General features: G+C 38.8%; 1 protein-coding gene across 6 annotated transcripts in view; it reads left to right on the top strand.

Annotated features, from left to right (window-relative positions):
• The window catches only part of crtc3 (CREB regulated transcription coactivator 3), a 45892-nt gene extending 25075 nt beyond the window's left edge, over window positions 1–20817 (top strand). For 2 of the 6 annotated variants that reach the window (XM_077229425.1, XM_077229427.1), the window contains exons 7-17: window positions 7301–7339; window positions 8032–8117; window positions 8944–8993; window positions 9087–9304; window positions 9987–10252; window positions 12274–12375; window positions 12937–13197; window positions 15651–15734; window positions 15829–16024; window positions 16918–20572; window positions 20706–20817. In XM_077229425.1, the coding sequence (XP_077085540.1) occupies window positions 7301–7339; window positions 8032–8117; window positions 8944–8993; window positions 9087–9304; window positions 9987–10252; window positions 12274–12375; window positions 12937–13197; window positions 15651–15734; window positions 15829–16024; window positions 16918–17123 (1508 nt within the window). In that variant the 3' untranslated portion in view covers window positions 17124–20572; window positions 20706–20817. Of the gene's footprint in view, window positions 1–7300; window positions 7340–8031; window positions 8118–8943; window positions 8994–9086; window positions 9305–9986; window positions 10253–12273; window positions 12376–12936; window positions 13198–15650; window positions 15735–15828; window positions 16025–16917; window positions 20573–20689 lie in introns of all 6 variants that reach the window. The other 4 variants (XM_077229431.1, XM_077229429.1, XM_077229426.1 and 1 more) reach the window with 3 other exon arrangements.
• The last annotated feature ends 289 nt before the right edge of the window (window positions 20818–21106 follow it).

Here is a 21106-nt window from a genome sequence, read left to right as displayed (position 1 = left end):
GATTTCTGAAGGATCATGTGACACTGAAGTATTGGCTGCTGAAAATTCACATTTTAAAACATATTAAAATAGAAAACAGTTGTTTTGCATTGTAATAGAATTTCACAATATGACTGTTTTTACTGTATTTTTTTAGATCAAATGGTGAGCATAAGAGACTTCTTTCAAAGACATTAAATGATCCTTTCTTTTATCCCCATACTAAAATGTCAGTTGACCAGACAGTGATTCATCTGTTCTGTTAAATCATTGGTGTCCGGGACAGCGTGAGCCTAGAGACTGTAGAGTTTATAAATGCTTACCTTAAAGGTGTGCTATAAATGATTATTACATGGCTTGGTTGAATGCTTGGTCTGCGTTCCAGGCAGGTTTTTGATCACGTAAATCTTGACTTCAAACCACGACTCACGACTTTGTATCGTTCCAGGCCAACTACCTGAACGCAATATATACTTATTGTTTCAGAGACACATAAAATTGTAATACATAATCAAGTGTGTATTATTATTATTATATTATTATTATAATATTATGCCACTGTTGTTTTGTATGGTTTTGCGGGCTATGTGACGTCAGAGCTCGTAACTGAGCTCGAGAGCTCGAGTACATCGATCCCTCTGCTTCGTGTCGGGGTCCTGATCAGCCTGTCGGGGTTGTATTTGCTATAACAATCGCCTCGCTCTACATTATCCCTTACATAGTGTAAATAAATAGCAGTTTAGAATTGTATTCTCACTTGAAATGAAGTAAAAGCTTGAACCATGAAACAGTATTTGATACTTCACGACTAGGTTTCAGTATCATTTTAATTTTAGCAAATTCGTTTTGATTCCGATATGGTTAAAAAATAAATTTTCAAATATTTAGTTTTAGATATCAAACATATGTATGTCCATATATGTATGGAAAACATTCTGTTGCAACTGAAAAAACTAAAATCAGAAGCCTATAGAAAACAGGGCGCAAGTGCTAAATTGAGTGCTATTTTGCATCTTCTTGCGCTTAAATGGTTTAAAATCACTTTTAAATGGGCACACAGGAATTGATTGGAATCCGATTTTTAACAAGTACCTGATTCTAGAAATGGAATCAATTTTCAATTCACAACCCTATTTGATACTTAAAGGGACAGTTAACCCAAAAATGAAAATTGTGTTCAACCGAAAACAACTCAACATAAACAACTCAACCGAACCTGCTTGACGTGTGAGAACAAACCTCTTGCAGAAGCTCAAACATGCTGCGTAACATGAGAATGATCCTCATTGGTTCTTTCTTAAACTCAAATGTGTGTAACACAAGAATGAACCTCACTGGTACTGACACGTCCGACAATTGATGTGAGAGTTGATGAATGTTTATATGTGACTAAAAGCCTAAATTCAATCTGTTCATCATATGAAGTGATCGTGTCTCTTCAGAATACACAATTCAAATGGATTAGTTTTACGATCTCTTTATGAACTTTTTAAAGCGTCATTGTCATTTGCGTAATGTCAATGGAGGTACAGAAATCTGTTGTCTTACTCTCTATTGCGTTCTTTCTGTTTATCACTTGCTTTTTATGAACTGATTTGCACGCATATAGGCTTGAGTTTGCAGCACATCTGCACTGCGTATCCAAGATAAAAGCATCTTTGTGTATCAGACTTGTTTAGTTAATAGGTTTAAAAAAGATAATGAGTGAAGATGTGGAGCAAACCGAGATATGGAGCACTGTCACTCAGAAGGCTGTCTCTGGCCCAGGGCAGTTGTTTTCACAGAGACACTTCAGTTCAAATCTGATAAGAAACTGCTTAATTTAAGGACATGGCAGACAGCATTCATTTAATATCTGTCTGGGAGCTCATCTGAGCTATGTTGAAAGTTGACAGTGTGTGGAGGTGTGCAGTGAGGCTCGTGTAATATGAACAAGTACAAACCAGCCTCTCACATGGGACAAAAATTAGATTCGCTTCTGCTATCACAGTAGTCTCATTCCAAACCTGCCAGCCAACTTGACTGTGTGATGCAACTGTGCTATTCATGTCTGGAGCTCCAAAAGTATCAGGACCGTGCGCCACATTCAACTGCTTGAGTCTTACCCTACTGGGATTTATGATTTGAAACTGGCTATAATAAGAACTACTGTTTTTAATGCTCGAGTTTTGCTTTTGGATAATTCTTGATAAACGTAATTGTAAATAATGTACTTAATTAACTTGAACTAAGCGTTTTTTAGGTACTTTTACACTTCAAGATAAAAGTGATGAAACTCTGGACTCAAGTCTGTGTTTTTCATCTTCTAGTCATCTTTTTCTCTCAGTTATGGCATTGAATGAGACTCTCAGTGAGGGGGGGAAATGAGGTGTTGACATACTTTTTGTTTGATTCATTGTGCGTCGCAGTTGGGCGTCTGAGACCGGCAGTTTTGCTGAAGTGCCGGAGCTGGTTGATCTGGCTTCGGGCCCACACTGCATCTGTGCTGGGCCAGCATCAGCAGAGGAAGTAGAAAGGAGGTTTGTTTTCCACAGGATCTCTGTGGTGTATGGAAAACAATGCCTCTCCATTGATTCACTTTGCACTTGTGGTCACAGATTTCTCCCGATATACATTTTTTTTTGTCCCCTCTTTCCCTTGCCCTTTCATGGGGGTTCCTTAAAGAGACAGTGCACTCTAAGAAGCTGTTTTCAACTTCCCCTTCTGGAGTTTGTGCCCCGAATTTTCAATGGGTCGAGTGAGTGTGCAGTGAGTGACTCATTTCAATTTATCAAATGTTTGTGCGCTAGTTTGATTTAGCAGTCTGATCTGAACTGTGCAGCCTATATATATATATATATATATATATATATATATATATGCACACACACTACCGTTCAAAAGTTTATGGTCAGTAAGATTAAAAAATAATAATAAATAATACTTTATTAATTTTATCAAAAGTGAAGATATTTAGAAGAAGTGAATGATAAATATCATTATAATATTTGAAATTTCAAATAAATGCTGTTCTTTTGAATTTTGCGTCCTGGAAAAAAATCACAGTTTTAACAAAAAAATATTAAGCAACTGTACAACTGTTTTCAACATTGATAATAAATGTGACGAGCAGCAAATCAGCATATTAGAATGATTTCTGAAGGATCATGTGACAGGAGTGGAAGACTGGAGTAATGATGCTGAAAATTAAGCTTTGTATCACAGGAATAAATGACCCTAAAATATATTAAAGGGCACCTATTATGCCCCTTTTTACAAGATGTAATATTGGTCTCGGGTGTCCCCAGAATGTATTTGTGAAGTTTCAGCACAAAATTCCCCACAGTTAATTTATTATAACCATTTGAAAATGTCATTTTTGGGGGCTGTTTTAAAAAGAGCTGTTTTGGTGTGTACCACCTTAAGGCCGTGTGTCCACCAAAGCGTTTTTTCACGCAGCTGGCGTAAAAATCCAATTGTTTTCAATGGGAGCGCCGCGTTTTTTAAACGCCATGAGCGTAACGAGGCGCTGAGCGAGTATTTAACGCTCAAGCGCTGAGCGCCCGGCGTTTTTTACTGGTCGCCGAGAGTTGAAAAATGTTCAACTTTGGGTAAAACGCTGCGCTCATCACTGTCACTTTTTACACAGCCGTCCAATCACAGTGGAGGAGGGGCGGGACAAATACCACACGACCAACTTTCACAACATTCTTTCTGTACAACGACGTCAACCAGCAGAGCTAACCAAACAAAATGGATGAAAAATAAATTTTTAGTATGAAACAAAATTATCTGCGAAATCAGTTACAAGTAAACTGTGCTGCGGATATTCTGTATCATAGCAACGAATCGTCTCAACTGAAAAACGCAGCGCTGCCAAAACGCTCTCAAGCGCCCACAGCTAGGCGTTTTCAGCAGAGCGTCCAGCGTTTTCAGCCGGCTAAAAACGCTTTGGTGGACACACGGCCTAAATGTGAATGAGCTGCATATCCCCGCCCAGCCTTTCGATGAGGGCGTAACTTGCATACCTATGGAAATAAACAGTCGGTAGAAGCAGAATGGCTGAGAGTGAGAGGCCCGCTGTTTTGTATGGCATTCAGCCGTACATGTTTGAACCGGAATCAGACCCAGATGATGAAGAGACTCCGGCAGAAGAAACACAAATGAGAATTGACCAGGACGTCTCGGAATGGTTATTTGATACATTTACGTAACTTACTTATAGAGTTGTAATCGCGTCCCCTTTGCAATTATGGATGTGCAACACACACAGACACACACAAACTGTGATAACGTTGGCTCAATTTTTTGAAACTACAAACACAAATACTGTGATAACGTTTGCTACGTACAAACGAAATTACATTTATGCGAGGGAGCATGTTTACATTACTTGTCGTACAGGTGCTTATGTGGCAAATTGTGAGAAGATGGCTACAGAACAAGACAATATATGCTGCAGGGAGATAGAACAGGTATTAATTTATTTACATTTGTAATTGTTGCAAAAAATAATACGTGACATAAAACTGTCTGACGCTATTTGTTGTATCGAAGGTTACAGAAAACATGCACAGTTTTTAATACAATATTTATAAACTTGTGGTTACACACTATACAAACAAGGTTTAAATTATATACACAGACATCCTACGACGACAACAACTTTAGACGCATTTGTTGTTGAATTGGCTGACATCGACTGAAATGACTATTTGCTCAAAAATCCTAAAATACACTTACTTCTACTGGAGGTGACGTTGGATCGCGAACAGTAGGCAACAATCCACACTTGAGGATTAACTTTGAAGCAAGACCTGCTTTGAAATTACTCTCGTTCACAAAACAGTCAGTCAGAAAATGATTCGCGGAAACATAAACATATTTTGGAAGTTTAAGTGGCGCCTTTCCTTCCTAAATAAAATCCATCCACTGCGTTTTCAGTGGCTCTGATGTCGGAAGTAAGTGAAAACTACTATGTACATTATTACATCCCACAACAGAACACTTAAGTCGAAATTTTCGACAAGGCAGCACAAATCGTCAGAACACCGGCTGTCGTTGAGACAATGGAGGATGGTGTGCAGATCACATAGGGCGAGGTCTATGACAAAACCATAGTGTCAATCAAACTACGTTGGTGGGACTTGCGCAATTCTACGTCACATTGCACCGAAACTTAGAACAGCTCGTTCTGAGACAGTGCTTATGATTTATTGAGATTGTAAAAAAACCACTGGGTGGATTTTTATCATTCTAGGGAGGTTTTTCTCACACACTGCCAACACACATTTATGTTAAAACACCATGTAAAAGTGAATTTCGCATAATAGGTGCCCTTTAAAACAGTTCTTTTAAATTGTAATTATTTGATCAAATATATTTTTATAATAATATTCAGTAAATGCAGGCTTGGTGAACATAAGAGCCTTAGTTCAAAAACATTAAAGGGGGGTGGTTGATTATGACTTCACTTTTCTAACTTTAGTTGGTGTGTAATGTTGCTGTTTGAGCATAAACAAAGTTACAACGCTCAAAGTTCAAAGGAAAGGGAGATATTTTCTTGTACAGAAATCGCTTATTAAATACTACAACAAACGGCTGGTAGGAACTACAATGAGCTTCTTCACGGGTTAGTGACATCACTAACCCTAAAATTTACATAAACCTGGGAATGCGATTTATAGATTATCATAACAGAATATGCTAATCAATGCCTAGAAGAAAGTTAACTCCACATCAGCTACATAAATTCATCAACTAACCATTCAGAGATGTTCTGTCGCATTCTACGTTGTCACTTTTTGAGTGTCTCTATTTTTGTCCGACTCCGGATTGAACATAAAAGAATAAAGTTTTTGAAATTTCTAGAGCATGTGTGTGAGGTAATCGGAGCTGCTGACACACACAAGCTCTTGAAGCTCCGCCCTCTGTGCCGGGAGCAGCAGCTCATTTACGCTTAAAGGGACGGACACAAAACGGCATGTTTTTGTGACAATTTTAACATGTTATATAAAAATATCTGTGGGGTATTTTGAGCTAAAACTTCACATACACTCTGGGGACATCAGAGATTTATTTTATATATGACTCCAAACTTTTGAACGTTAGTGTATGTAATGCTGTTTCTTCTACACTCTAGGAAGCAGAGGAGAGTGAAGGTTCTGTGTGCAATAATTCATTACTTTGAATTCTCAAGGCGTGATTCATTTGAGACGTGGAGTTTGGACACCTGATTCATTTCATCTGGTTTACATAAAAGCTTTCGGTCAAAGTGTTAATCATTTATGTCATTAGTGATGCTTGCTAATATATTCTTACGTCACCAGTGATTCAGTTAGTTATATTAATATTTTTTTAGCATAATCTAAACATGCAACAGAGAAACGAAATAAGACGCATAGGAAAACAGAACATCAATCATCTTTGTGTTCATTTATTTTGCACAAATCTGCTTAAATGAACTTGTGATGAGACTTTACGGCTTTATTTATGTCACAATCTTTTATATTATTTTTGTCACCGTCACTATGGTTACAGTTCAAGATGCTTTTGTAAGCTGCTGTGTGTACAGGATATTTCGACACTCAAATTCAGATTCTTCCGAAATTATTTTCAAAACTGGCCTTGGTTAAAAAAAACTAATCAAAAACGAATAAACTAAAGTCTATCAAGAGTGATGTTCTCCAAACATTGTACTTTTCAGCTAGACAAACGAGGAAAACTTTCCAAATATATTAAATTTGAATTTATTCATCATGAGCACAAATTTAAATGTCTGCATTGTTTAATGGCCTAGTGACATTTTTATTCTGGGAATGGGGGCTTACTGTAATGCTGTAGTGTATACAGTGTATATCAAGAAGAACTTTTTTTTAAGCCTTGATTTTGTTATTTATTTGTATTTGCAACTGTAAATTTGTGGAGGCTCTGGTTTGAGCTGTGTCTTTGTGAATTGCCTTAAGGTCACTATCCTAATTACTCAAAAAAAAAAATAACTGATATTTCTTAAAAATGGAGGGGATTTACCAAAAATAATATTATTAGGCCATATACCAGTCATGTGTAAATGTAATGCTCTAATGTAATTTCAGGATCTGTTTGACATAATAAGCTTGTGTTAATGCACGTCACAAGTGATTTGTGTTAATATATTGTCTGTTACATCAGCATTGGTTCAATTAGCTACATTAATGCTAAAATGCTGCAAGAAATGTCTCTCTCCAAATATTTTCTTTCATTCTCTACTGTCCTAGCTGTGGAAACAGACATTTGTGAATGCAAAATTATTGGATGCTCTTTGATCTAATTGTTCTTTCTCTCTGTGTTTGTGGTCGTGCAGCCAGCATGAATGAAGCAGAGGTGGACAATGCTGGAGATGGTAAGTAGAGATGCATGATCATGATTTTTGAGGGCTGATTCCGATTATTTTACAAGCTAATTGGCCGATTCTGATACCGGTTGCAGGTCGTTCCCCCCCAACAAAAACACTGTATTAAAAGGCATTATGTTGTTGTGCCTGGTATAATATTTTCTGAGCTGGGGCATCCGCTCCTCTCTGCATCCGTCTTCAGTGTGTCCCGTCTTGTGTTAACGTCCAGTTTACAGACTTTGTAATATTTCCACACAAATTATATTTGGGGAAATGATTGCAGAGAACGGTAAAAAAAAATCCAGTTCTGGTTTATGGCGGGTCGACCTATAAGTGTAGTAAGTGGTAAGTGTGTGTTGTCACAATATGACACCTGTCTTGTACTCTCCTGTGGTTTGCTGTGGTGGGCTGATGGATGCAGTTGTAGAATAGTTGGGCTTGCAATCCCACTCAGCCTCTCATATAGTTTACCTTAAGATACCTTAATAAATCTCACTCTGTTTTTCTTTTTACTTTTTTTTTTTTTAAGTATTAATTTGATTTATTTAGTATATTTGTAATTAAGCTGTTGAAAATATAAAATTATCTTTTAGTGACTTGAGCAACACTACTGGTGCAATGTGAATATACATACAGCAAAGGATAGTAATCTGGATTATTTATTGTGTTTTTTTTTTCTTTTCTTTTTTTTTCTTCTTCAGTGTTCTCATTTCCTGCTGTCCCTAATGAGGACAATCTAATCGGTGTGAATAAGCCACTGCCCAAACAGTTATGGGAGGCCAAAAAGGTGAGTACATGTCACGAGGACTAGGGATGTTAAATGCAAAATTGAAAAAGTCTTTCTACAGTCTGTAACAATGAGTAATGACTCATTTGAGGCCCCAAAAAAAAAAAACCTGATATGGATTTTGGATCAAAATAGAAGATCTGTGCTTACTTATTAGACATTTCGCTGGCCACTATTACCAACAAAATAAAGAGCTGTGTTCGGTGTAGTTATTTATTCATTTTGTTTAGAAAAAATGTATCAAGTATTGATTTAAATGATGGTGTACTCTGTAAGGCTGCTTTTTTTTATTTGACATTTCTGTTATCTTGTGTTGGTAACAAACTCCCACTAGCTTTCATGCTTGGGGTTGCCAGATGTCAAGAGTTTAAATCCCCCAAACAGAGCTTTGATCTCAAAAAGGTTTTCTGCCCAGTGTTTTAATTAATCTTCCCAACCTGGCAATTATTCGCTCAAGCTCTTTCTGAGCTGCAAAAAAGCTTAAAACAGACTAAACAATATAAGCAAAATATAGAGGTCAAATAATGTTTTGCGCTTTTAAGAAGTATTTCAGAGTAGTAATTTAGTAATTAAGTATTTAAAGCTAGCATGAAACAGAAATTGTGATCATCTTTGCTCTCATATAGTGACATATATCCAAGTATTCTTGAATTAGAGAAAAATATTTGTGCTGTTGATTACAGAAAATGTAGTATTGATTTGAGTATGATAACATTTTGTCTTACTAGGTTCAGTGGTTCTAATTGATTATTTGTAGATGGTAGGTTGTTAAATGTATCTTCATCGGTTAGTGTGAACGTTTAATTCACATGTTGCCTGGTTGCAGGTACAGTCTCTGTCCTCCCGGCCAAAGTCCTGTGAAGTGCCTGGAATCAAGTAAGTCAAGGGAAATTTACTTGTGTGTGTGTTTCATTGATATTTGCTGTACATTTAAACATCCTGAAATTGTCTGTCTCTGTTTCCCTGCAGTATATTCCCATCTCCAGAGCAGAATGCTGGTCTGTCTCACTACCAGGGCACGTTAAACACTGGCGGGTCTTTGCCTGACCTCAGTAACCTGCACTTCCCCTCTCCGTTGCCTACTCCGCTGGACCCCGACGAGGCTGGATATCCCAACCTGAGCGGAGGCAGCAGCACCGGCAACCTGCCCGCAGCCATGATGCATCTGGGCATTGGAAACTCACAAGGTCAGTTAGGTTGACTATATCCGGCATAAACAGCCTCATTAATAGTTGTGCTGGTTTTCACGCATGCGCACAGTCTAAAGATAAAAAGAGCTTTTGTTTGTGACCAAATCCTTATTCATGGAGTCTCATTTGCTGTTAAAGCATCTCCTGGCTTCAGAAGAGCCTGGCTGAACACTTTAGTCTTTGTTTAATGGCACACTGTAGGCTTACACTGTAGGCGCTTTCTGTGTTTTCTAAAGGGCCACATCCATGCAGAAGACTACAGCTCTCCTCCTCTCTCATCCCCCCTTTTTAAATCCATCCGCCATCTGATCGCTCTCTTTGACTTCCATTCTCTTGAGCTTTATTCTTTCCATTCGCTCTCACGTCTGGGAACAGGGTGTGCTGGGATGTTTCTGCTGTGCGGCTCGCTCATTGGCTGATCCCCAGAGACACAGGTGACCTTTAACCCCTGAATTGGCTGCTCATAAACGGCTCTTTTCTCTCTCGCTCTCACTGGTCCAGTAACCTGCAGACAATTGCTCAGTGTCTTCTCTGAGGAGTGGACATCAGGACAAGAGCCGGCCGGCCTGCACGCAGTGACTCATAAAGCCATTATTGGTTTATCTCGGTTTCATTATGGCAGTTCAAGAAGAACTTTTGACCTCTGAAGCTGATTATGTCTTGTTTGTTGTCCCCTCAGGGCTGTCATCCTCTCTAAGCAACCCTTCCATCCAGGTGTCCCTCAACAACTCTCAGCTGCACTCATCTCTCAGCAATCCATCGCTCCACACGTCGCTACGTCTCTCCTCGCTGTCCAACCCTCCTCCAACGGGCATGGCGAGTTCACCCAGGAGGCGGCCGGCACCCATTAGTCCTCTGACGCTCTCTCCAGGGGGTGATCAGAGGAGAAGCCTGAGTAAGCAGCTCTCCCCGACAATGTCGCCCTCACTCTCTCCGATCACACAGGTGAGTAAGCGCTCATTAAACGCTTCACATAACATCTCACATTCTGCAGTGGTATCTTTTCTCAATATTCATCCAAAAGATCACAGACTTCTTGTATTAAACTGGACAGGGCTCCAGACTGCAACTTGTTAGACTTCACTTGTGCGACTACACATTCAAAAAAAATCTTTTTAATCTTGCACTACCCTTTTCTGCTGTGTACGACGAATACTGAAGGGCAAATACTTAGATGTGTGGTGATACAGCACTAACAAATGAACCATGCAGCACAGACCAATTATCTGCACGGCATGAGTGGATAGCAAAGGTTTGTTTATTTTGAATCTTTGAATAGCGCCCTACTGATCAGTTTTGACCCCGCAAGGCATTGTAACAGATTTCTGTGTTGAATTCAAATGTATGCACTGTGCAACACTATCAAATTGATCTGGTCCATGTGGCGCAGCCATTTGAATTCAACAACAGATTCTCTGCTACAAACTGTGGTAATTCCAAATGGCTTAGTTATGATTCAAATTCATTATATGCTCGTCTGCATGTCGTTCCAAACCCTACTGCTGTTTTTTCTGTTGTACCTTGGGCTGTGTAAAAACATAGTTTTTTTTTCTTGTGTTTTTTTTTACATTAATTGCAATTATCTGTTGTAGAGTCTCTGTGTTGATTCCTAAAATCCCAAGGTTAATCTTATGCTCTGTGCCACTGTTTTCTTTCAATGTTGAATCTTTTAAACTGGTTCTTTTTATGTAATCATTTAACTAGACTTTCTATAGTCTTTCATGGGAGTTTATAACTGAAGTTAATAATTTATAATAATTGTACTCATTGTTATGAGTTTGCATTCAAAGTTTACTTGAGTTGGTATCCAGAGAGCAGTTATACAAATATACACTACCATTAGGTTGTTGTTGTTGTTTAAAAAAAATAAAAAAAATAATTCTCTTATGCTCTCCAAGGCTGCATTCAAGGGCCTGTTTACACCTGGTCACTTCATGTGCTTTCTTTGATCGAATAGCTATCTGATTTATTAAGACATTTCAATGTACACTTGGTCATATAAATGTGTCTTAGGGTGCTTTCACACCGGCAGCTTAGTTCGGAACAGGGCACGGTTCACATAAAAAATCACTAATGTGAACACTGTCATGCAGACCCCGGTGCGCACCGGGGTACCGAACCCGAGACTGCCTGGAGGAGGTGGTCTGACTTCGGTTCCTACCGAATCGTGCTGCGGTTCGCGTGAATGTGAAAGCAACAGGGACTCGGTTGCGCACTTGTTCAGGAAAGTAAAGTAACCTGCACATGCGTTTTAGCTGATTATGATGTATTTAGTTAGATAAAACCCATGTAAGGGATGATAGGGATGCTTTACCCTGGATTTGAGCAAAGCATGTGGAATCATGGCAACAAATTAATGGGAATCCACTTTCTCCTCAAAAGAGTCCGTTTGCAAGCAGCAGAAAGCCAACTTATGCGACACACACACACACACACACACACACACACACACACACACACACACACACACACACACACACACACACACACACACACACACACACACACACACACACACACACACAGTAAGCCTGTGTTGTTTACTCAGCTATGCATAATAGCACCAAATTAATAAAAAAACACAATGTATTGACCCGCGATCTGTTTTCTATCATTCACCGTGTACGTTTGCGATGATCTAAGATGTGCGCAAACGCACCAGGGTTCGATAGAATCAAGTTGAGTGTGAAACCAGACCAACGCTGTGGGGGCCGCCGGGATCAATCGGGCTCGGACTGCAGCGAACGAGCCCAGTGTGAAAGCACCCTTAGTGGAGTTTACATCAGCGAAAGCAACATATATGAGAATGACCTTGAAATTAACTGATGATAAATAAAATCAAAGACTACAATAAGAGGGAGAGCTGCATCAGTACTTGAAAGATCATTTAGTCCTACTACTTTTAATGAAGATGATTGTGTGTTGAGCTTCAGGATGTGACGCCAAACTTTGAGTTTCATTTGCAGCAGTTTGCGCTTGAAGACATACTCAGCTACTCATCTGCGGCGGGCCATATCTGTGGCAATGTGTGTTGCAGTAGCGCTGTCATATCTGGCTACCAGGAGCCGGTAATAATATGCTCTTACACATTTTTTTGTACCATCTTGGGAGGAGTTAAATTTACATATGTGGTTTCAACAACCAGATGCATTTACACTTGTCCAGTTTCATTTGAAATGCATCTCAAACCACCTCTTGAAGTGGTTTGAGTTATGAGATTTAAATCCATCTCGGAAGTATTTTGGAGGGTATTTACACCTGGTCTTTTCACTATTGGATAGCTATCAGATCAGAGAAAACACATAAAGTGACCAGGTGTAATCAGGTGTTTTGTTAAAAAAAGGGGAAAAAGCACCATAAAAATGTACTTTCAAAGTCTTCTGAAGTCATACTTTTTGTGTTTGTGTGATTTTTGTACGTGCAGAACAGACTATGAAACCAGGTGTCATCTGTATAACTCAATGCCATCGCTCTCATGTTTTTAAAAATATATATTTCTTTGTTTTGTGGAGCGCTCTGTTTAGAAATATTGCAGCTGGTTTATTGTTCGTTTTTGCCAAGAACAGAGTGTTTCTGGTGCATACTGTAGCCTAGTCAAATGATTTTTATAACTTTCCTGTTCTCTTTAGGGGGTTGCCTTAGACACCAGTAACTTGCCAATGGAACCGCCCCCTCCCTACCCCCATTACCAGCAAACCCAGCAGCAGCAGCAACAGCCTCCCCAGTCCCATCAGTCTATTCAGCAGAGCTCCCAGCATCCAGGGGGGCAGCAGCGACAAACAGGTGGCCAACAGCAGCAGCAACAACAGCACCAACAGCACCAACAGCACCAACAGCACCAGCCTGTGTCCCCGCTGCAGAACGTCCCACTCGACTTTAATTCCAGCGCTGTGAGTTCCAATTGAAATCAGCTGTTAATAGAGACAGGGCTCTGAGGGAAGAGGCTAATGTTCAGCTGTTTCACAGGCTGGTTATTTTTGGCAGAACAGGAAAACACTGAAACATATTAGGATCAGCCAAGACTGTAGAAACACTTGGCACTATTTCCAGCACTATACAATGTAAATAATGTCATTCGGAGATGAGATATACAGTCCTGGGGGCCTATACCATGAAGCCGGTTTAGGTGGATAGCCAGGTATGTTTAAGTTTAGTTTGGGCCAATCCTGGGTTTTAGGCACCATGAAAGTAGCTCAGATTTTAGCCTTGTTCATCACCATTGTAGCTCTCAACAGCTAACCTGCTCCGTTGCAAGTTTCTGTTTCTAGTTTCAGTGTTCTAGGTAAGAGATCTCAAAGAGAAATTGGACCAATCAGCTGTGAGCAAAGTGACACATGTCTGATGCAATAAAAGTCACTCGCCCTGTTACTAGTGCTCCAAATTAAAGGTCACTACATACTAAAATATTTTAAAATAAAAATTGTCTGGCTTTCAGCAATGATTATTTAATATAGTTATTTTATATGATTTATATTTTATTTATAGAATTATAATACCCCTAATACATTATAATTATTGTTAAACATTTAGTTTGAATGAACATTATCGGTAGATAATGTTTTAAAAATGACTACATTTGAGCTTACATGACAGAGTCTCTGTAAACCTATATATATTATCAACTACATTAACTAACTTCACAACTTTCACTTGCGCTGATAGTAAGATATTTTCTTCTTGCTGTGTAAATGCATTTATGTAATTCATATTCTTCAATCTATTGATCTTCGGCAGAAGAGAGAAAATAATCTTGCTGATTCTCTCGCTAGGTGAATCGCAGTTTCTGTGTTTCAAGGCATGCGATTGGCTGTTCGCTACTGATGTCACACTTTCATGTGTATGCAGTTCATGAACTCAGGATCAAAGCTTGAGTTAACAGAGAAAGTTTATGATCAGCATCAATGTACCAACACAGCCTGATTGAACTGGTTTGGTTTTGTACACCTATCCTCTAACCCTGAGTTTGTTCAACTGCCATCATGGTATAGGCATTGTTTATCTTTTTGATCTTTCGTTCAAACAAATCTAACCTTCCATTGAAGGAAAATCACATTATGAAATAAATGTTTTTCTCCAAAACACGTTGACCACAATTATTGCCACCCCTAGAAATTTTCCCATTTACATTAAACACACCAGGGTGACTAGGAACATGAAATTGTCTAGCCATGACTTCTTGTTTCACAGAAGTATAAATATGAGGAAACACAAAGGCTAAATTCCCTTAATCATCCATCACAATGAGTAAAACCAAATAATATAGTTATAATGTACAGCAAAAGATTGTTGAGTTCCAATCAACTAAAGATGTTACGAATCTGCCAGGAAGAGGACGTGTGTCTATATTGTCTTAATGCATGGTGAAGAGGAGATTTTGAGTGGCCAAAGACTTCAAAGATCACAGATGGAGAATTGCAGATATTAGTTTAGTCTTGGGTCAGAAAGCCTAAACAATATTTTAAAAAACAACCCATACATCACCACACGTTGTTTGGGAGGTTTCAAGAAAGATCCTCCTCACTCATCCAAAAACAAACTCCAGCATATTCAGTTGTCAGACATGACTGGAACTTCAAAAGTGACTATATGAAACTAAACAAAAAGAGCTGTCTTGCAGCAAACCCACCAGATGTGTTTGGTGCAAACAGGGATAAAAAGTGCGGTTAAATATGCTGCTGGATCTGTAATGTTGTGGGCCTATTTTTTTGCTGAAAGTCCTGGATTCTATCATGGATTCTAGCAAATACCAAAAGATAAAAAATCACAACCTGACGACTTCTGATGGGCCGTAGGCCGTGTTTGGATCTTCCTTCGGGACAGCAATCCAAAACAAACATCAAAATCAACACAGAAATGTGTCACTGAGCACAAAATGAAACTTCTGTCATGACCATCCCAGTTCCCTGACCGGTCCCCTATAGAAAATGAGTGGGCTGAACTGAAGAGAAGAAGCGCCAACATGGATCTGGGAATCTGCAGGATCTGGAGAGATTCTGTATGGAGGAATGATCTCTGATCTCTTGTCAGTTGTTCTCCAAACTCATCAGGCATTATAGGAGAAGACTCAGAGCTGTTATCTTGGCAAAAGGAGGTTGGAAAGGATAGAATACAAGCCATTAATTGTGTAACGCGTTTTGGAGAAAAACATTTATTTCATAAAGAGACCTGAAATGAAAGGTTCGATTTTTGTGAATTTTCTAAATAAAAGATCAAAAGGATTGACCATGCAGATTTATTTTCACAGGCTTCTTTGTTAATATTTTCCAAGGATGCCAATAATTAACCATGGCTGTATATAGTGTGAACATGTTTATAACTTCCTCTTGCTTCTTTTTGCGTGCAGCACAACAGCATGGCAGCATTCTTTAACGATCCCTTTATGGAGCTGCAATTCTCCGGACGTCAGTCCAAGTGTTCGTCCTATCAGGTAAACGTATAAGATTCTGCAGTGCACTCTGGTTCCTTAGTTGCTCATCTGTTGTCTCACTGTAAAAAATATGTTGCATGTGTTTAAACCTCAGGATCAGTATAACATGTTGGAGAATGTCATGAGCTCAGTGGCCGGAGGATTTGACCCTTCCTCCAACCTCTACTGCTCCCAGGCTGCCCTCATGGGCTTGGGTGGTAGCCATGGCAACCTGCAAGACCACCATCAGATGAGGCACAACATGCTTTACTCTAATTGTGGAGGAGGAGTGCCCAACATCATCCTTACAGGTACAAGCTCTGCTTCAAAAAATTAGTCTCATTCATGTACTATTGTTTTTATGTAACTGCCAATAAAAGGGAAACGGGAATAGCAAGGAAATGTCACATTCAAAAATATCCTAGTTGATTGTCACTTATCGTCCAACAGCTGTTTAGTTTATATGTTGTTGTTTTTATTTGTAAACATTTCATAGGTTTACCATTCAAAAGTTTGGGGTATGTTTTAGTTTTAAATTTTTTTAGAAATAAGTCTTATCCTCACCAAGGCTGCCATTATTTTATTAAAAATACAGTAAAATAAGTATTACTGTGAAATAATATTACAATTAAAAATTGTATTTGAATTTTAAAATCTGATTTATTACTATGATCAGCATCATTACTCCAGTCTTCAGTGTCACATGATCCTTCAGAAATCAGTCTAAAATGCTGATTCGCTGCTCAAGACATATCTCTTTTTTTCACATTTTGAAAACAGTTGTGCTGTTTAATATTTTTGTGGAAACTGAATAGAAAGTTCAACAGGACAGCATTTAATTTAAATATATATTTTTTGTCACAATATTAATTTCTTTAACAAAAAAATCTTACAGACCCCAAACTTTTAAGTGGTAGTGTATATATGAAAAAAATGTGTCTCACACTGCATTTGTTTTGAGTTTCTCGACACAAGTGTTTGAGTCTTAATGGAATGTAAAGTTAAAAATAGTGTCTTGAGACCTCTATATTGTATTACAACATAAGAATGTGTCTTATGTATATGCCCCAGAAGAAACGCGTCTGATTGGGCCACGCCAAACCAAAACCAGTTAGATTACTCAGAGATTCCATAAGACTGATTAGTGAACTAGCCTTTCAGGTATCAAGCTCCTGTATTCACTCACGATTCTGCTCTCTCTCAGACGACTCCAATCCCAACCTGTCTAAGGACATCAGCAGTGTGTTGTCTGCAGTGCCAGAGTGTTTGGACTCAGAGGGAGTTTTTCCTCTGGAGGATGAACTTCGTATCGAGCCGCTCAGTTTGGATGGACTGAGCATGCTCAGTGACCCTGATATGGTCCTCCCTGACCCCTCAGTAGAGGACAGCTTTCGAAGCGACAGACTTTAAAAAGCCACATCATGCATGTATACATGCATGCATACATACAAGTCCATGGACATGACGACTTAAGCACAGAACCTATAGCACTCGGATGTCTACAAACGTATAAAAAAATATCTTTTTTACTTTTTCTTTAACACAAAGCGCATGCATAAACACTACATGTTGATATAAAACGAATCATCAAGTTCGCATGAGTGACCCAGACGCCGTCTCTCAGTGGCCGCTATTGCTCAGCTTGCTCCATCTGCCTCCCGAGACAATGCTCATCACTCAACAGATGTGTGAAACCAATCTGGACGCTTCACGGTTGCTTTGACCTGTAAAGACGATGAAACAAACAAACATGCTTAAACGAATGAACCTGCCGTGTATCTACTCCTAGTGCCGAGTGACAATCAGAACACCGAAGCCATAGCAATGCCAAACGGATGGCTGGTTCGGGCCGTTGCATTGCTGGTCTTATTCAAAGCCATGCAACCAAAACAAAATGAATGTGATTGTTTTACAGAATACTTTTTAATGTTATCGTGTCACACCAGCTTTCAGTGACATTTGGATAGCAGCAAACGGATGGGACGGTCTTGAATGTGAAGACGACAATGTGACGTGTTATGGAACAGAAGGAGTCGACAGCCGGCTTAATACCAGCCCATATTGATGCACCAAATGCTGTGATACGAGACACCAGCAGGATGGGTTGAGCCTCCCCCGACCTCGCAACACCACCCAACCTTTGTTTCAGAACCAGGACTAGAACGCGCTTGGTGTCAGCCGCTCTATTGAATCGGGCTCTGGCTACTGAGCAGACACATCTAAACTAACCAACAGTCTGTTGGCGTCACTGCCTGAAGTTTAGAGCATGCGCTAAGCTAACCGCTTGATTTTGCTGTGCGTTAGGTTCGCTGACCAATCAGCGGTCACCTTGCTGGTCTGTGAGCCAAAGCAACTTGTACATGTACTCAGCTTGTACAACTTGTACTCAGACCGTCCTCCATAATGTGGCCAGTCCCCATCATTCAAATGATAGAAGACGAGAATTCATGAGATCTCCTCCTGCACAGTCACATGCTAGAAAAAGAGGACGAAAGAGTCTAGATGATGTGTAAAGAGCATTATTTTGCATATTTTTTGTATAAAAAGAAAAAACTATGAAAGAGAGCTTTGCCACATATATATGCCTCTCAATTTTCTGACTAGAATGTATTTTTGAAACAGAAAAAAGGGCAAACTGTTTACAAAGATAAAGTTTAAGAACTACGAATTGTGAGTAGGCGCTGAAATTTTTATGATTTTGGAATAAATCTAAAAGAAAAAAAATCTCGCTGACATTGATCCAGTCCATAGTTAGCTAGAAGCTTTGGCTATGCAGAACTTTAGCACAGGACTGTCTCAGACGGCTGGAACAATATAGACCACAAAAATGAACTATTTTATGTGTATAATTACTATCTCTTTGTGCTTATTTCAGATTTTATACAGACTTGTAATGCGGCTTCTAATATGTCAGTTGTATTTGTACTTGTTTATGTTCTCTCCCTTTGAACTTTTGTTGTGGATGTCTTCTTTAGTGAACGTTTGTTGTGATGGTATTTTTCACCGTTGTTCAGCATGGGCCCTCTCTGCAGCTCTGATCCTTGTGAGGGGTTTTTACGGGAAAAAGACACTTTGGAATTTTAAAACGTCTTTAAAAGGTGTGGACATGAGACACGTGTATCGTTGTTCTTGCTCTGTTTTAAGTTTGCGCTGATTTGAACAAAATTGATCTTTTGGTTTTTAAGTAGCAAATTCTGGTGTTTTTATTTTTTTGCCGAAGATGTTATTTCTAATGACGTAAAGATATCTGCTTGATGTTACGCCGTTAAGAGGGCATATTATGCATGTGAGGACTTTGAAATAAATGCAGTATATTTTGTGAATGGCTAGATTCAAATGACCAAATATTTTGAAATGAAGAAAGATGTCTAAGTATAGCTCAGGAATGTATTTTTTCACCAATATCGTGAGTGGTCTCCTGCCTCTTGACTGCCAGATCCGGGCAAAATGTTCCCAGATACCCAGAGAAACTTTTATAGCAAAGATCCGGTAAGTTGAAACGCACTCTTGTATCTGTTTTGTTATCCGTGTAGCTTTCTATTCCAGTTACAGAGTTGGTAATAGAAAGCAATAGCAACGTTATCTGTGTGCCATGTCCACAATTGTTTTTTTTTTGTGGGTTTTTTTTTTTTTTTTTTTTTTGCTTTTGGTGTGTATTTTTGCATTCATCAAGGTCATTGTAGAGTGTTGGTCAAAACTATCTTGTTGGTCAAGTCAAACAAGGTAGTCTTGACTAAAATTATTCCTCTTTTTGTTGTGCATTGTTCATTGTGGTCCAAGTAGGCAAAAAGAGAGGACGATTGACACAAGCAGAGATTCAGGGGCGGTGACTTTGTTTAATTTGCCAGGCAAAAATGTCCATTGTCTATTATCAATAGTGTAGAGATGTATGAAGCACATCTAACACCTTCATAGTCTTTCGCCCTCGTGAAATTCCATTTCCAAAAAATGACGAACAACATAAATGTGACCGCACCTTTACGAATGCCTTTAGTATCGATAAATCTGGTCCCCCATGTACAAAAGGCAAAACGAGATTTGTCTTTCACCCCCTCCAGCTGCAGTTTATTTTTATATTGTTCTTTAGATGTATTATAAGCATCTATTATAAGAAGAACATGATTATGGGTGATGTAGACACACTCTGGGCTGTGGAGCATGTTACTGCATCCTGTTTCTGAAAAAAAAAAAAAGTGTCTTTATATAACTAACATCTTTTAATCGTCTCTCTCATTCTGTCATCTTCCCAGTTAACTTTAAGTTTTTCATAAATATTAACAGTGGCATGAGATTATAAGAGATGGGAGTGAAACGTTCTTCTGTGGTTTTCATTGGGTCTGATGGTTTGTTTCAGCCCCAGACCACACAAGAGTCTGTTCCCATCTCTCTCTCTCTCTCTCTCTCTCTCTCTCTCTCTCTCTCTCTCTCGCGCACGCGCTCTCTATCTCTCTCTCTCTATCTATCTCTCTCTCTCTCTATCTATCTATCTCTCTCTCTATCTCTCTCTCTCTCTCTCTCTCGTCTTCTGCCTTATTCTTGCTCTTGTCCACATGCTGTCCCTCTGAGTGAACTGTGATGCTTTCATTTTTTATTTTAGTTTTTTTTTTATTTCCAGGCCCTGTGCTCTAATGGCAAAAAAATGGCTTTTTTATATATAGTCTTCATAACAAGATATTCTGTTTACTGAAGGTTTTTTTTTTGTTTGTCTTTTTTGTCACATTTTTAAAAATGTACAGTTATATTATTTAAAAAATATTTTCTTGTCCACTAGTGTTACTTCCTTTTTTTGTAATATGCCATATTGAAATCTGTGTTGTTCTGACATTACAGATTTATTATACCAGTTTTTTCCAGTCCTGGTCATGGGGACCCAGAGCACTGCACATTTTGTGTCTTCCTTATTTAAGACGCCTGATTCAGATCATCAGGTCAGTTATTATCATCAGTGGTCCATGAGAGACAAACAAAATGTGCAGTGCTCTGGGTCCCCAGGGCCCGGATTGAAAACCACTGTACTACACCACAAGGCATTTGGTTTGTGAAGTATGTTATAGTGCTTTCCTTCGATTTAATATAAACAAATAAAACTCTTTACTGTCTCAGACACCTGCTGTGAATTTTCTTTTCTGTGACACACTTTCTGGTTTCAGCCGTTTTCTCTTCACTTGATGTATTTTTATGTTACACCACTAGATGGAGTCAGTAAGACATTTTGTGTTTGTGCATACAGCACTAAAGGATATGGATGCAGAGAAATGGCTGGAAAGACTTTTGCACATAATGATCATATATATATATATATATATATATATGTATGTAAAAAATACTTTTCTAATATCAGCATTAAGCAATCAGAATCCTGACCTCTTAATTAATTAAAGTTGCAGTAGGGA

The sequence above is a fragment of the Siphateles boraxobius genome, unplaced genomic scaffold (assembly GCF_051911475.1).
Source record: "Siphateles boraxobius isolate OS27281-9 unplaced genomic scaffold, OSU_SipBor_1 130, whole genome shotgun sequence".
NCBI lineage: Eukaryota > Metazoa > Chordata > Actinopteri > Cypriniformes > Leuciscidae > Siphateles > Siphateles boraxobius.
Note: the sequence above shows the minus strand (reverse complement) of the source record. Positions and strands in the feature narration are given on the sequence as shown.